Genomic DNA, 16,616 nt, shown 5'->3' on the forward strand with positions numbered 1-16,616 from the left:
CTGTCAGCTCCACGCAATGTGAGCTTCCTTTGACTGTGAGCCCCTTGAGATGGCAGCAGCAGCAGCAGTGTTTGCCCCCAGACTGTGCTCTGAAGGAAGTGCTGTGTTTGCCTTGCAGGCGTGCCGATGCTCTCCGTACAACCCAAGGGGAAGCAGAAGGGCTGCGCCGGCTGCAACCGAAAGATCAAGGACCGGTACCTGCTGAAGGCTCTGGATAAGTATTGGCACGAAGACTGCCTAAAGTGTGCCTGCTGTGACTGTCGTCTTGGAGAGGTTGGATCAACTCTTTACACAAAAGCAAATCTCATTCTCTGCCGCAGAGATTACCTGAGGTAAATAGAGGGACGGACTGTGGGCTCTTCCCCAAGCCTCTTAGCATGCTGCTGGCTGTCTGGCTTCTTAAAAATGTGAAAATGTGTGCTTGTGCATGGCCAGCCCTGCCCAGAAGAGACTGGAGTTCCTTCCACTGTCTAGGCAGGGCTTTTTATTTGCACTCAGCGTATTTTGTAGTCTGGAGGTGAAATCCTGCTTTTAGGTGAAGATACAAGGCAGAGGTGATGGGTTTTTATTATTATTATGGACCAACAAGAACAAACTCTGCTTGCTGAGTAAGTTAGGAAAAACTCTTTAATTTTCCTTGCATATCTCTGATGTTATACTCCTGCATATTGACTGAGACCTGACCAAACCTTTACCTTTTGCTTTTTAGTCATAGTTTTTAGACAGACTTCTAGTCTTGAGTAAGGTTGCTCCCAAGGGGCTCTTCTCTCTTTCCTAACTAAACAGAGGAAAGCTCAAAAATTACGGATCAACTTCAAAAAATGTTTCTGTCTGATGAAATCAGCAGAGACCATCACTAGCTTGGAGTTAGAACCATTCTGTCAGTATGTGTCTGCAATACATAACAACACATGGGATTTTTTGCCTGATGTGTGGGGGTTTTGTGCAAAATACTTTATGCAAACATAAATTAATATTAATAAGACAGCAGGCCTAATGCAAACATTATTATGAGGGTCACAATGCAAAACACTCAGAGTTTTGCTTTGTTTTTCCTTTGGAAGAATGTACTTGATCTCTAGCTAATGTGTGTGTTTTCTTTTATTTTTCCTCAAGCACTGATAGCATTTCCCAGGCAAGCTTAACCAGTAAAACATCTGAAGCAAAACAAGCCCAACACACTGTTGTAAGATAGGGAGGTAAAATGTCTTCTAACCTTGCAGTGTTCAGGGGCTGCCCAGATTAGTGTCAGTGCTCAGATGCTTCATGTATTTCAATGTAAAATGTATTTCTGAAAATCTTCAGTAAATATTTCCTTAGTAAACTTGAACAAACAAGTTTCTCCTTCTAAAGATGAGAGATGAAGTGCTGAGCCAAACAGAAGGACTGAGTCTGTCAGCTGCCATGTGGGAGCTGTCACCTTGCCCTTCAGCCCAGCAGTGCACAAGAACAAGAATATCCTCCCCACAGGAGGGTTTTGGAGCTGAAACTCTTTGGGGCACACATGAAATATCCCCCACAGGCAGCACCTGCAGCTCTGGTTAGGTGGGGTGTGTCCCCAAAATCTAAGTGAGGAAGGAGGAGCTTGGGTAAGGGTGAACACATCTGAGGTGGAAAAGACAAGATAAGCAGCCTTTGGAAAAATAGAAAGGGTGTGAAAGGAAAGATTTAACTATCTTCACTATAATGAAATTATTTTTGTACCTGCCTTAAAACTGAGTATTTACTAATGTCACAAGTCACTTGCTCTAGAAGCATCCTTAACTCTGTCAGTGCTAAGCAAAACCAAAATTATCTCCAGAAAGTTCAAATTCAACACAGAGATTTCCACCCCCAAATTAGCATTTTAGTTGTTCTTCTTCAGCTCAGCTATACTATTTCTGTGTTGTGGACATAATTCTGATGTCTCAGTGAAGAATATTTCAGTTCTTGATCTTCCCTTTTTGAGGAAGCCTTTCATCACAGTATCAAATTTGGGTCATGCTAGATACTATCACAGGGACCCCCAAAATCTCTCAGGAGAGCTACTTCCAGGAATAGTTTTCTTTCCAGGAAGAATAGCTGCATTATTTTCTAAAGTATTTGTTTATACTTTATCTTGTTCGTATATTATCCTTTCTTTATCTTGTTTGCACCCAGCTTGCCAATTGATCTAGGTCTCTCCATCTGTCACCCTCCACTTCATTATTTATCACTTGATTTTGTCATTTCTGGTCTTGAAAAAGTGTGGTGTTTGTGATTTTTTTTAATTTGACCCTGAAGATAGATATTCAGCTTTATTCTATATGTTGCAGAACCCTGCTAGAAATACTGAGCTGGACAGTGTTTCCAATTTACATTTGCTTTTTGAGACCTGTGGGCTGCCCCATGTTTTGTCCATTTAATAAGCACCGTATTGATTTTGGTTTAGTCTAGTTTCATAACAAAAATAATGTGTGGCATCAAATCAGACATGTTAAAGTGCCAAAGGACAGCAGTATTGATGCTCTTAGGTTTAGAAGGACCTTTTTATCATTGGACTTGTAGAGCACTTTCTTTCTTTCCTTGGTTTATCCCAAGAATGCTGCTTCAAGGTGGAAAAGCTTAACCTGTGATTTTTCCCACCAGCCCCTAGATGATGTGAATTTTCTGGGGCACACCAGAAGCCTGTGCTGGAGATGGAAAAGAAGCCAGGCATTGCAGACTCCAAGTGGCCCATGTCCCAGCTCTGTGAAGAGAGAGAGCAATTAATGACATGAACCATGGAAGGAACAGTTGGGACCCGTGTTTGACCGTGGCCATGCAGCTTCTGTCACAGCACCAGTTAAACGTGGTCCCTGGAACAAATTTCTGTGCCTGGAAGGTGCCTTGTAACACCTCTGTCTCCCTTTTTAAGGTTGGAATAGTTCCTGGCCTGACAAGGGGGAAGTCTGCTGCTATTTGTGCCACATGGTTAAACTGTGAAGACTTATGTGGCCTGTACATTAAGAATTTTCCCTTTATCTGAATTTAAAGTGATAGAGCTTTGACTGTTTTTTGTTGGGAAGAACAGTAGAATTGTCATATCCTGGGAAATTTGTTGAGGACTCGGCTAGGAAGCAACATTAATTCTGTAACAGCATTGTTAATTAGCCTTCAGCTGTTTAGGCAGCTTTACAGCTGTCATGGCTTGTATTCTTACAAATAAGTAAATTTAGTTTAGACTGGGGTTTTTGGAAGGGGTTCTGCTGAACTCCTGGGATCTCTTCCCCTGATGCTAAGGAACCTTTTCAGGCTTCTAGGATAGGAATAAGGCATTGCGATGCAGTTCCATATTTATAGAAGTATAAAGCAATTTTTTTACTTTAAAACATCTTGTATTAGCTTCTACACATAATATTTCTTTCTTTCTCCATTTTAACTATTAGTTCTATTAATAGAAGGAGCTAAAGTTGCCATCACGATCTTCTCTACTGTCTGTTCCCTCCTGGTAATTTGAATTTTTCTTCTTAGAGAATTAACCATTCCCATCATTATATAATTCCTTCACATTAGTGGTTTTAGAGTCTCTACCCACATTTTTTCCTCCTTGTTAAACAGCTCACAGTGTTTGGTCTACTAGTCAAATTTTAGCAGGATTCATCCCTAAAAATAACTTTTCATACTTCACACTGTGGTTGCACCACAAAGGGAGCACTTTACCTGGAGAACAGTGAGAGGAATTCAGCCAGAGGGCTCCTGGAATATTTTGTTGTCAGTTTGCAGCTCTGGGACCCTCCTGAGGGCAGGTATCGATGAGCCACAGCCACTGCAGGGATTGGGGCTCGGGAGGGACTTGTGGCAGAGGGTGAGGACAGGAGCAGTGCCAGCTCCTTCCCTGCTGTGGCAGCGTCCCTTTGGAGCTGGCTTTGTCCCAGGCCCTGGGAGCAGGGTGGGCTGCCAGCCGTGTGTGCTGATCCCCCGTGGGTTTCCAGCAGAAATCTTTCCAGCGTGTTCCAGGAGCTGCGAGCAGACCATAGCCTGATCATTTGTTTCAAAAGATAAACTGTCGTCATTGCTTGTGAAGGAACATTTGTTAACCTTCACTTTTCATAAAACACTTTCTTGCTCATTTTTTAATCATGAAAGATGAAATTGGATCTCAAGTTGTTATCCTTGTGGTATCACCTCAGTCTCCAGCTGTGTCTCGATGTATCTTTCAATACATTTCATCTCAGCAAATAGATTTACCATTTGTTTCATAATCGCAGTTCCAGCATTCCTACCTCTAATTATTTTTGATAAGCAAATGCTATTGAAGGAACTGCTTCTGGGACAGAGCAGCTTAGCATGCAGGCTCAGATGGCTCCTCGCAGCCCCCACGCAGTGATGTGTGTTTGTTCCGAGGCATAATTAAACATTCACCAAGCTCCGCTTCACAGGGACGGGCTGGGTGTTGCATCAGGATTTCCCGTGAGGAGCTGACAACTTAAATTTCACTGTGAAGTGCTGATGAAGAACGTGATTTTTCCTTTTTACTCAGCATGGTGCCCTCACACGAGCAAAGGCGAGTCGGGCTTGCTTTGAGAGGAGCAGAACTGTTGCTTCTGCGTGTTTGATATGCTGGTGTTGGGAAAGTTTTTCATCATGTAAACTGATTGGGGCCTTAATTAGACTCCAAAGAAAGCTCAAAACCTGCATTTAAAAATGATGGTGAATCAGTAAAAGAGAAGGGCTTTCCGGGAAATCCTGATGCTGTTCTCAGGGGGTTTCATGGCAGTTCTTTTCACCCACTTTCCCACATGTTTGGATCAGGGCTGCAAATTCAGCATGGCCTCACTCTGCACATGATGTTGGTGCCTCCAGGGAGCAGAGCAGCCCTCTTCACCCCACCTGAGGGACAGAGGCCTCCTGGCAGGACTGCCATCCCCTGTCACCCCTCAGCACTGTCTGTATCCCAGAGGCTTGAACTCCACCCATGGCAGCTCCTACTTCCAGTGGCTCAGATGCCCCATCCTGGGGTTTTTGCTCTACTCCAAGCATCCCAGGGCATTAATTCTGTCAGTGAATCGCTTTAGGAGCCTTTTAGGTGAAGTGTTCTGTATCTGGAAAATATGCAGGGTTTAATTTTCTTGTGGGATAAGAGCACAAGCATAGGTGCCCTGCTCTGTTGGCACAGGAGGATATGGACAAATTCCCTTCTTCTGGTGGCCTTCCCCAAGTCAGGGACAACAGTCTTGAGCCAAACCACTAAACCATGGCTGGCTGTGTGAGAACAAGCCCTTGGGTTTGGGAACTGAGATGTTCCAACAGGCAGAATTTAAGTTAATCTCCCCAAGACATCACTGATGCTCAGAATGTGGCTTTAACTTGCAGAAGCTGCAGCACCTTTGAGGCTGGAAGGAGAGAATTTGGGATTATTTTTTCCCTCTGGAGAAGCACAGTGTGTGTGTATGCACCGAGTGCATGTCCTGCTGGATTTTCAAGGGACATGTTTAGTGTGGGAAGGAGAGGTATAAATGCAGTGTGGCTGAACAAATGGTGTCTGCTCAGAGCCTAAAAATGTCACTAAGCTGAAGTGCTGCTTTTGCCTCGCAATAGGGAGCATCGTGCATGCTGCATAGGACACCCTCACTTCTACACTTGGTGTCTGTAAAGATTAAGAAGGATTAATTAGGCTCAAAATACAATGTGTCTTGGCAACATTGCTGTGCTTTGTGATGTTAAAGTACAGATTTATTTTTTTTCCCCCTGCAGTAGCTGGTCCAGGACTTTCTCACAGCCTGTGCCCATACTTGGTTTGTTTGTTTGCTTTTTGCCCTTTTTTTTTTCATCTCCACTTTTCACTGAGGAGGAAAGCTAATGGGGAGTTGTGGTACACTAGCATGCCTCTAGCACTTTCAGCTTTGGAGTTTTCTGGCTGCTGTGTTTAAACTCTCCTAAGAGGACATTGTTGCATTTGTGTTCAGCAGTGCCAGAGCAAGGATGGGTTTAGGGTCAGCAGTTTCAGTGATACTGTGGGAAAGGCTGGGGCAGGGCAGGAGGACTTGGACTTCTCCTGCCTGAACGTGGTCCCAACCCCTCTCTAAATGCCCACTGGGAAAAATGGAGGGAGAGGCCAAAGGAGTGAAAATAAGTGAACATTCAGATGTGTCCTTCAAGTGAAACAGACTCCCTTGAGCAGCCTTGAAGTTCAGGCCCAGCAGCCTCTGAACCAGTGCAGTCACTTGGCCAGGGGCTGTTTTGTAGTGGTTCAGCTCCCCCTGCTATGCTGTCCTTGAATGCCAAACCCTTTGGCATGCCAGATGTAAATTCCTTGGGATTGAACTGGAAGGCTTCATGAGAAGACAGCTTGACCAACTTCATTAGTATCAAAATGTATTTCCTTTCCTTCAGCTGACGTGACTTCCCACTGCAGCACTGACAACGGTGTCCTGGATAGGAGGGTGCACCAGCTGATATGTATTTACCATGCTGAAGAACCTCCTGTCACTTTCTCTTATCAGCTTTCTCTGATATTACACAAAGGCTGATTACAGCAAAGTTGTCTGGAGTTGCTTTTAAGATTATTCTTTGTAAGTGATGTCCAGGCTTTCCCTGCATTCACTGGTATATTCAATACTCCAGTCAAATCACACTTATAGCTCTGCATATTTCTAATATCCACAGATGGGAAAGATACTGATTGCACTATTTAAGAGCCACCATCACTGAAAAACCAGCTGTTGGTTTGTTTCAAAAGGTAGGGGCAAAACTGTTTCTTTTCATGAGGATGGATTTCAGTTACATTAAGCAAATTTGGTTCTACAGCAGGCCCTGATGAAACTAAGAAATAAACAGCAGCAGGCAAACAGGGAAGGTGTGTGGGAAAACCTATTTCACCTTCTGGCTGGGGAGGATATGAGCATGGAGTTCCACAGCTCTTCTAAAACTTGTATATCCAGATAATCTGGGTATATAAATATGTAGAAAAAGATGCAGTTGTACATAATATGTACAAATGTAGATATTTATCTGTAGGTTAGAGTTTAGTCCTCTTTCCATTCATAATTCTTATCTTTCAGTGTTGACAAAACTTTTTTGTGGGGAAATTATCAGTCTCCACTCAGCTGTTTGAATTTCAAACTTGTTTTGTTCTTGTGTTTAAAAAATCCAATTGACACTGCCAACCTTTCTTTTCTGTACCATTCATTATTTTCATGTGCTTGTCCTGCTTCCTCTTTTTTTGTCTCCTATGAAGTCAACAGCTCCAAAATTTTTGCTCTTTCTGCAGAGGGGAGATTTTTTCCTTCTTTTTTGATTGCAAGCTGCTATCTAGTCAGACACCAGGCTAGAGGGGGCGAGAAGAAATTGGGACTCTCCTTGTAGGCAATGACTAAACCAGATTGTTGTTCCTAGTGGAGACAGAAATAGGCAAACAGGTTCTCAGTTTAGGCCCGCTGAACATCTTGGTTGAACAAAAAAAAAAAATCCGTTAAAAGGTGCTAAACTTAAGGTTTTCATTTGAGAAGTTTCTTAGTGTTTTCCCTGCAGTGAGAACCCTTTAACCTTTTTCCCCTCAAAAAAAAAACCCAACCAAACAAAAACCAAACCTGCAGGGTGTTGTGACATTACTATGGTTTGAATTAATTTAATTAATTTGAGGTGTACTCACAGAGTTGCTGAGGTCTGGATCACCATGCACAAGACTGCTCTTTAGCCCAGACAAGACTACATAAAACCCATCCTTTGACAGTTGCCTACTGCTTCCAGGAGCACTCCCTTCTTTTCTCATTAATTCATTTGCATTCAGGGCTGCTCCTGTATGCCAATTAGCTTTAATTTTTACTATACACACTGACATCAATGGCCAATGAGAACAGGGCATAGCGGGGTTTTTACTGTGCCCATAAACTACAGAAAATTGTCCTTGGACAAACTCCTGCTTTTAGACTCGCTGACAACAATAGACATGGTTAAGTTCAGGCTAAGAGCCATTAAACATAATTACTACCACAGGGTAAAAGTTTAATTGTGCTAAATTTTAAATCTGCATAGTCTATGCTTATTTACAAGCTGGCTGGATCTTCCTGTTACATAAAGGGGAATAAATCTGTACTTAAAAATTGTTGCCTTTTAACTTCAAAGGCAAGTGAATAAATAGGGTTTTTTAGAAGAAGCAAAACAACCCCAAACTGAAAACTTTATGTATTTCCAGCTTCTTTTATGCCAATGGCTCCGAGCTGGTAAGTAGAGGCTAAACATCTTTTGATAGATTTTTCTAATGCGCTTCAACTTCGTGTGTGTGAATGTGTGAGAGAGTGTTGCATCTGTTACGAAGGTGTCTTGGGGGCAGAATGCAGATCAGTTTGTTCATGTGGGGTTATTTTAAATTTAACCACAGATGGGGCTTGGGGCGGAAGGTTTTTCCTCCTGCTCCTTATCTTCTCTCCCTCCTTCCAATAACGTTAAGCTCCCCACTTCAGGAAGTTTCATCCCAAGTAGCTTCTGGATCGGGAGATATCAGAGGTAGCAAGTTTTCTACAAGCAAACAAAAAAAAAAAGGCAAAAGACCCTGTACATTTTGCATTTTCTTCCAACAGATTAAAAAAATGTCATGTTCACTGAGCTACAAGTCACAGCGTATTTTTAGGAGCATGGTGAATACATGGGGCTCTAAATCACTCCCTGAAAAGCAGATTAAAATTAGGAGGTGCTAGAATAAGTGTGAAATGTTCATCTGTAGGGAAAAGGGAGGGTATGGAGGACTGTGAAACTTGATAGAAGAGACAAAGATTAGCACTCTGACTCGCTGGAAGCACGTTATGTAGACATTAGAAGGCAACACAATTTCAGCTGGACAGAACATAAGCTTCAGATCTTATGCAAACAGTCAAAGCTGTTTAACAATTGGTTTACCCCCAAAACCCCTGAAAGGAGACAGGTGAATACGATGCCAAATACATTTTTCATGTTTCTTAAGCTAACTGTTTAAATAGTTAAGTGAACATCTGTCCAAATTTCCCCATCATTTCCATTTAGAAAAGTCTCCTATTTGAAGGCTGAAGAAAAGCACCTGCTTAACAATGCAAATGGTGCTGTCTGGGGCCCCTTTATTTTGTTTAATCTAGATTGAGCTCCACACAACTGTGATGCTAATGAATAATGGATATTTTATACTTGTGCATGTAGCAGTGCTGGGCACAGAGCAAATCTAGGATTAACCTCCCAGTTTCCCTGCCTAATGCATTTGACTCATTTTTTTGAGTTTGCTGTGACTTGGATACTCTAAAAACGGATGCCTGGTTTTATGGGAAATGGGAAAATCCTGGCAAAAGCTATCAGGCTTTGCTGTGCCCAAGTGGAAAGGGGCAGCTAGGCTGAGGAGGGGAGGGATGTCTGGAGTAATGGCTTGATTTGTGAGTGGGTGCTGAATGAGAGCCAGGGTGTTCCAGGGTGGAGACCTGGACGCTTTTCAGAGCTGCATTTTTCCAGTCCGGTCTGCTGGCGTTAGGCAGCCGAGGCCCGTGCCCAGCTGCCTCCCCTGCCTTGCCTGCCTGTGGGGGCAGGAGCAAGAGGGGTCAGCTTGCAGGGAGAAAGAGATTGCCTTTTGCTGGTGAAAATTATACAGCTGGGATTTTACTCTGCCTTTCAGCCTTCAGATGATGGAATCACGGGGGAAGAAATTTTGGTACTCCCTTTGCGGATTTTCCGTCCTGCATGAGTGTTTCTGTTTCGGTTTGTGTGGTTTAGCTCTCAGGGAAAATGTAGTGCTGTTTCTTCATAGGAGGGCCTGCTATTTTCCAGCCAGGCCTAATGAAAGACCCCTGATACCACTTTTAAAGAAAAATAAGGGTGGGCTTTCTTACAGCTGGAGACTGAGCTGACTTCAGGAGCACAGCACTGTAGGAGGGTGGGAGAGTTGTGTGGAGGTTTCTATAACACTGCTGGGTGTTTTAATTCACAATTACTGGCCAGTAATAATTAGTATTGATTTGCCTGGCAAATTGCAGGTTTAGAAATTGGTTATAGATTTTCCTGATGCTTCTCATCTGCGTGTTGTGGAATCAGCCAGAACCGATGGCTTGAAACAAACCGCGAGCCCAGCTCTGTCCGCGGGCAGCGGCGCGTTGCGTGCACAGAGCTAATGGCCAGCAGGGATTGCACGTCTTGAGGCTCATCACCCCCAAAATCCCATTTCTGTCCTCCCCTAGGCAAAGTGACTAACCACATGTGACCAGAGGCTGGGGTGAACCTTGGTTCTGTCAGCCCGTGGCACCGTGCCCCTGCAGGGATACCTTGGGCAAGGGGGCCATGGGAAGGATGCCGCAGTCTTGCTTGAGTCCCCCGGCAGGAGATGCAACTGCAGCAGACATCTGGGGAGACAGATAGTGAAAGCCAGGATGAAAATGGCAACGCTTCCAGTGCTGAAGGGCTGTCCTGGAGGGGCAGGGAGCTGAAGTGGAACGGCTGAGCATGCTGTTTAGGCTGCCATGGAAGGGCTTAGCTGGCTCCCGGGAGAGGGCCAGGGAGGCAGGAGGAGGGAGGCACAGCCGGGCAGGAGGGCTTGCTCTCTGAGATGCCTGGAGAAATGCTGTGCACTCATTGCAAGAGAAGTCATGCTTTTTCTTTTTAAGCAGCAGGTAAGTGAGGTTCTTCCTGAGCTCTGTTACAGCGCTGCCTGCCAGGATTGGCAAAGTTTGCAGGACTTCTGTGCCCTGCTGCCAGGCTGCGGCCAAGCACAGCAAGCCTTAGTGGAGCAGGACGGGCAGCTCCCAGCACCTACCCCACTGCTGCAGAGAGGCAGATAGTTTTTGACTGAAATTTTGTGAGCCCCAAAATAGTGCTCTGAGTGTTTAATGCTTTTCTCCATTAGACAGCAAATTAGCCCTAGGCTCACAAACCAAATGAAGTTTCATCTCGATGATCGGAGCCTGCTCACCAGGCATTTTTATCCCAAGCTCCTGCACGCTGGTTGGTCAGTGAAATGGAGACTGCAACTTCTATTTATTGGTGCAATACAGTATTTGATACTGCTAATTACACTTAATTAGTCCTTCCACCATTTAATTAAAATGGCTTCTAATGATTGTGCTTCTTTGGCAGGCTCTTTGGTACCACCGGGAATTGTGCTGCCTGCAGTAAACTGATCCCTGCCTTTGAGATGGTGATGAGGGCCAGAGATAATGTTTACCATTTGGACTGCTTTGCCTGTCAGCTCTGCAACCAGCGGTGAGGACACAGTTATTGTACACACAAACTAATTTATACCTTTGCCCACGGAACAGGGGAAACGTTTGATGCACGTTGCCCGTGTGGGACTCACAGCCTGGGGGCAGGGCTGGGGCTGGGGGATCCAGGCTGACCTGGGGGATCCATGTGAGTACCTGTAGCCCTTTTACTGCAAATCCCCTTGGAGCTGGTGGGAATTGGAGGGGCAAGGGGGAGGACACAGACACAGACTGTCCAGCTGCTGCTGAATAAAACAAACTGCTCCCGCGTCCTTTCAGGAGCTGCCCTCTTTGCAGAAGGCAGATGATGGAGAATGGACCTCCCCTAGCAAACTGACATTATCTCGCTTAAATCACGTTTCTGACGTGTTCAAAACTGGGGGTGGAAAAGAAGAAGCATAAAGAGAAGGGACAGGAAGGAGAAAAATAGTCTGGCTAAGCCCTTTCCAACACTAGGAACAAATCCATTTAGTTGTGTAATTAATAGGGGATCTTGGTGGTATAACTTTGAGTGGGGCTTATTTATTTCTGCTGGGACATCAGGGAGTATAACAAAGGGTCATGCACAGTGTTTTCACTTGAACTATCTGTAGCCAGTTGAGTTTGTGAGCGCTGTGAAAACTCTTCCCAGCACCATGTTTGTTGGTCATCAAAGGTAGAATTGAAGCCCACAGAACCAGATATGATACTTTGTCACCTTCTGATGCATCCAGCTGTCCATCCTTGTCTAAGATAGACCTGGAATTGCTTGCTTAGTCAGGCTGTGGTGACTGCCCAGGGTCAAGGGCTGTGCTAGTGTTCCTGTTCTGGATCTGTGGTTGTGTTTCCCAAAGATGAAACTAGAGCGCAATGCCTCATCCCATGGGAAAGCATGAGAGAGATGACAAAACTTGTGGGAAGATGGAGAACCCAATTCTGTAGAAGTCAACCTAAAATCCTGACTTAAACATTCCTTGCTCAGTCTAGAAAAGAGTCACAGTAGGATCTCTCATGAAGCAGCCACACACGTGTGTGAATGCAAACCTCTGCCAGCTTTCCCTGAACTTGGGAGATCCTGTCCGATCCTGCTCTCGCACCCCCGCCAGTGGCTCAGCCCTGGAGATGACTTTGGTGCCAGCTGGTTGGTGCCAGGGCTCGGCGGAGGCGAGTGAGGTGCCTTCACTCGCTGGCCTGGTGTTTATTCCAGGTACAGAAGTCCCATTAGGGCTGTCGCCCGCACGGCGCGGTGGCAGTGCCGGGGCGGCAGTGACATCTAGTGGCTCCTGGCCTTGGGCTCTCTGCGGGATCTTCCCGTTGCCCAGTCTTGTTCTGTGACTCTTGGACACAGAGCTGATCCCACCTCATCCCCCGAGGTGCTCATCCCACCCTGCTACGATCAGTGAGCATCATCCCTGCTGCAATCCCAGGCGGTTCTGGGATTTGTCTCCAGACTCGGGAATGTGGCGGGTGCTGCCAGGCTCAGCCCTCAGGATCAGCTCTTTTCAGCCTGCTGGTGATTCTCGGGCAGGAGAGGGTTGCTCCCAAACTCCACACTGAACCTGGGGCTGGAGCATTATAAATTTCCTTTCAGGCTCTGGGCTGCACAGTCAGGAGTGCTGCTTGGCCTTGGAGTCTGCAGGCTGTGTATCTCTCATCAACCCCCTACTACACCCTTCTTCTCTCCCAGAAAATCCTAGTGCTGCCTAGTTTTCATTTTCAGTAATTTCTTTTAAATTTCACCCTTTATTTCAAAGGCTCCAAAGCCCCTCTCTTCCTCCCTTCCCTCTTCAATTGCCAGTGTGGTGGCACTCTGTCCTTCAGACAACCTCCAGGGCTGTCCCTGCCCAGCAGGAGAATGCAGGTAATCCCCCTGTTCTGGCAGAGTTGTGCTGTGCTGCACAAGGGATTTGCTCAGTTTGTGAGAGGCTGAGTTGTTCTGGAAGATGGGCTATGTGTAGATTCTTGCTTTTGGCTGAGGTCAGAGGGCTGCCAATTTTTATGACTTACTCTGTGGAGATTTGGGCTTGAAAGGGCAGAATGGAAGTGATCCTGTAACAGAGTACTGGATGCTGAACTGAGAACAGTGAGATTAAGTAGCCCTAAAGTAAAAATTGCAGAGGTGGATGCCAGTTCTGGTTCTGAATTGGAAACCTCACCGGAAATCCTGCCTTGTTCTTCAGCTCTGAAAAGATTTGATGATTAAGACCTTCTCCCAAAACTTCATGTCACATTAGGGTACCCCTGCAGAGCAGTTCAGTTCCCATGTGCTTGTACACACTCCCACACCTTCCAACTCCCAAAACTCCAGCTCCTCCTTTGGCTCCTCTACACCCAAAACCAGGTTTGGCAAGGGACAGCTGTTGATGGTGCTGGTGGCAAGAGTGATTTTTGCATTTCTCTTCCTGGAGATTTATATGGCACTTAAAGTGGGAATAAGTAGGGAAAAGCAAGCAGCTGTGTCTGTTATTTATTGTGAGTAAACCTGCTCCTGGGGAAGGTGGTGTTGAGGAGAGCATGTACAGTACAGTTTTTACCATAAGAGCTGTTAGCTTAAATTAGGAGTAATCTTTATCTTTGTAATATGCAGAAAAGGTTGAATTGAAAAATTACTAGAGCATGTGCCACAGAGGGAAGAAGATGGAAGGTCTTCAGTGAAATCCTATAAAGTGTGAACCAATGCCCAGTTCTCTCTGTACCAACTTGGCACATTAATCAGCTTATTTGCAGGTGTCCAGTTGGAGAAAACTTGTGCCTGTGTTGGACCTATAAAGAAGCTCTAAAATTATTAGTCCTGTTCTTTTAGCAGAAAATAATCACTTTTATGGAGATGCTTTGCCTGAAGCTGCTTGAGTTACAGATGATAGAAGCACTGTAGACAAGGGGTAGGCAATGCCAAAAGGAAAATGGGCATTTGAGGTCTGCTAAGTCTCCTGGGGATGGGGTCACCTCCAGTGACCTGCCTGTAGATATTTGGCCTTGCCAGAGGCTGGTACCTACCCCTTCCTCTCAGTGCAGAGCTGCCTTGAGGCACAGTGCCTGACCCAGGGTGTCTCTCTGCTTTAGGGACCTGAGGCTGATTTCAGACTCAGCTCTTGGAGCAGCCTGTGCTCTGGTCTGTCATTGCCCTGCCAGTGTTATGGACAAAAACCAGCCCCTGAATTGGGTGCAGAGAACATTATTTGTTATCTTAAGAAGTAAAGATTAGCTTCTGATTCCTGAGCAAGCAGGCAGGGCGGAAAAAGCTATTGGCTGTCGATTCACACCTCTCCGATCTTATATGTGGAACTTTTTTGACCTTAATGGTCAAATAAAATTGTTAAATATCACAAGCTTCTCTGTCAACTTCAAGACAAACAGAACAATTTACATGGTATATAGAGAGCAGTGCCCTTCGCTCAATGAAGATAAAGGTTAGGAGTCCAGCCACCGAGAAATTTCTATTTATTGTTCAGCACTGTACACAAGGGGGTGAGGGAGGACTTAATAGCCAGTCCTTGCCTGGAAATTAGTGTAAATACTGCTTCACCCGAGGGAGCTGTGGAAATGTGGATACCAGCAAAAACTTCAAATAGGCTCCATGTAATATCACCTGCTTGATTTCCTGGTTGGAGAGCCAACATCTCTTGTCTGCAGGGACAAATCCCTTAACTGCTCCCAACCTCCTCCTGCAGCTGGCATGGGACCCTGCAGGGAGTGGGACCTGCTCCCCAAGCTGCTCCATGTGGCCTGGAGCCCTGTGGCCTGGAGCCAAGGAAAGGGACAGCAAAACCCTGGGATGGCAAAGGGAGAAGCGCTGGCAGAGCTGGAAATCAAACTCTGCTCACCAGAGTCACCTTTGGACCCAAACTGCCTCAAATTCCCCCCGTTCTCACGTCTGTTCATACTCACACCCACCAATCCTTTTTTTCTATCTTCCAGATTCTGCGTGGGAGACAAATTTTTCCTGAAGAACAACATGATCTTGTGTCAGATGGACTATGAGGAAGGGCAGCTGAACGGGAGCTTCGAGTCCCAGGTTCAATAACAGCCCCTGCTTCGCTGGAGCACTGTGGGATGGGCGCTGGGCCGCACGAGCAGCGAGGGCGCCTGTCAGCTTGCCTGCAATATTTTTTTAATTCTTGGTCCAGAGAGGACTATATACATTGTAGTACTTTTCCCCCCCAACACAAAGCAGTTACAATTTTAGATGTACAGTTGTGCCTGCTTAGCTGAGCACTGCATTGCCTGTATGTTTGTGAGTTTTTGGGGTCTGGGGGAGGGCTCTGTACAGTCTGTTTTCTGTATATAAACTGGAACATTTATTTTATGAAAAATGTAATGCAATTTTATTACTGGTGTGAATTAAAAATTATGAATGTTTCCTGGTCATCTTTGCCGTGGTTTCTTCCCCCTGTGGCAAAAGCCTGTATTTCCTGTGCTTTAGCTGAGCAGACTGTTGGAAACGTGTACATAGATCCCTGGAAACTGCATGGATCACAGCAGAGGCAAGTTCTCTCATAATAACTGGGGGAAATGCTGCTGCAGGATTGTGGAGACTTCCATCCAGCCACCTGCTTCCCTGGATAATGGTGGGGATGAGCTGGGGGCAGGTGGTGGCTGGGAACCATTGGCATCGCTGGCGGGGCTGCCATGCCGTGCTGGGCTGCTGGCTGAGAGGTTCCTTGTGGATTCAGACAGAGCATTGCCATGGAATTCCTGCTGCCTGCCTGATCCCGTGTCTCCAGTCTGGGCTGCGAGGAACAGGCTCCCTGCAGCCCTGCCAACAGGTGCCTGGGCATTGATCAGAATATTAATTTCAAGGCTTTGCTAGGCAGTGGGATTTTCCCATGGGGCATCACTTGTCCAGGTCAGAGCTGCTGCGAGAGCTGATGTCAGGGCTGGGACGTGACCGGGCGCTGATGCAGCAGATCCCTGCTCCCAGCCCTTTTGCTTACTCTGTGCCAGGTGCTTTGACCTCCCACGAAATAAAAGAGATCAGATTTGAAGCATCTCCTGGAGAAAAAATTCTGAACTGTGTTCCTGCTGCGATGCTTTGTGCAATGATTTTCAAGGTTATGCAATTCATGTGCAACCCACTGGACTGTATCAAACACATTTCTTTGTATAGTGAGTGTCACTTTAATATAGTGCACCAGTAGCTGTAAAGGATGGCTGCAATTCTATTTATTTTGTCTTCTTGCTTTTTCTTAGATTTACCCCCCTTTCCTTTAATAAATAGACACCGAGTACTTTTTTTCTGATGTGACTTAATTGGTTGCTGGTCCTGGGTCGCTTGTGTGTGTTCTCTGAATTGCAAATGCCAGGTGCAGTGCAGCTTGGTGCTGCTCTGCCTGTTGCATGAAATGCTTTTATGTACACCTGTGCTGAATTATGGCTAAGCAGAAGCAAAACACCACCAGACACTTAGCATGCTTCAAAATATCGCCTGTCATCTAGAGCCACCTCAGACATGTGGATTGATTCAGTGATTTTTCTTCACAAACAGATGTT

At 45.6% G+C, this 16,616-nt stretch overlaps 1 protein-coding gene across 1 annotated transcript in view; it reads left to right on the forward strand.

The window, feature by feature from the left end:
* LMO1 (LIM domain only 1) overlaps nt 1–16,354 on the forward strand; it is a 55,327-nt gene extending 38,973 nt beyond the window's left edge. The window contains exons 2-4 of the mRNA XM_039707574.1: nt 119–332; nt 11,023–11,148; nt 15,045–16,354. Coding sequence (XP_039563508.1) covers nt 119–332; nt 11,023–11,148; nt 15,045–15,150 — 446 coding nt within the window. The 3' untranslated portion in view covers nt 15,151–16,354. The remainder of the gene's footprint in view (nt 1–118; nt 333–11,022; nt 11,149–15,044) is intronic.
* The last annotated feature ends 262 nt before the right edge of the window (nt 16,355–16,616 follow it).

This window comes from Passer montanus, unplaced genomic scaffold (genome assembly GCF_014805655.1).
Source record: "Passer montanus isolate IOZ18808 unplaced genomic scaffold, ASM1480565v1 scaffold2, whole genome shotgun sequence".
Lineage (NCBI taxonomy): Eukaryota > Metazoa > Chordata > Aves > Passeriformes > Passeridae > Passer > Passer montanus.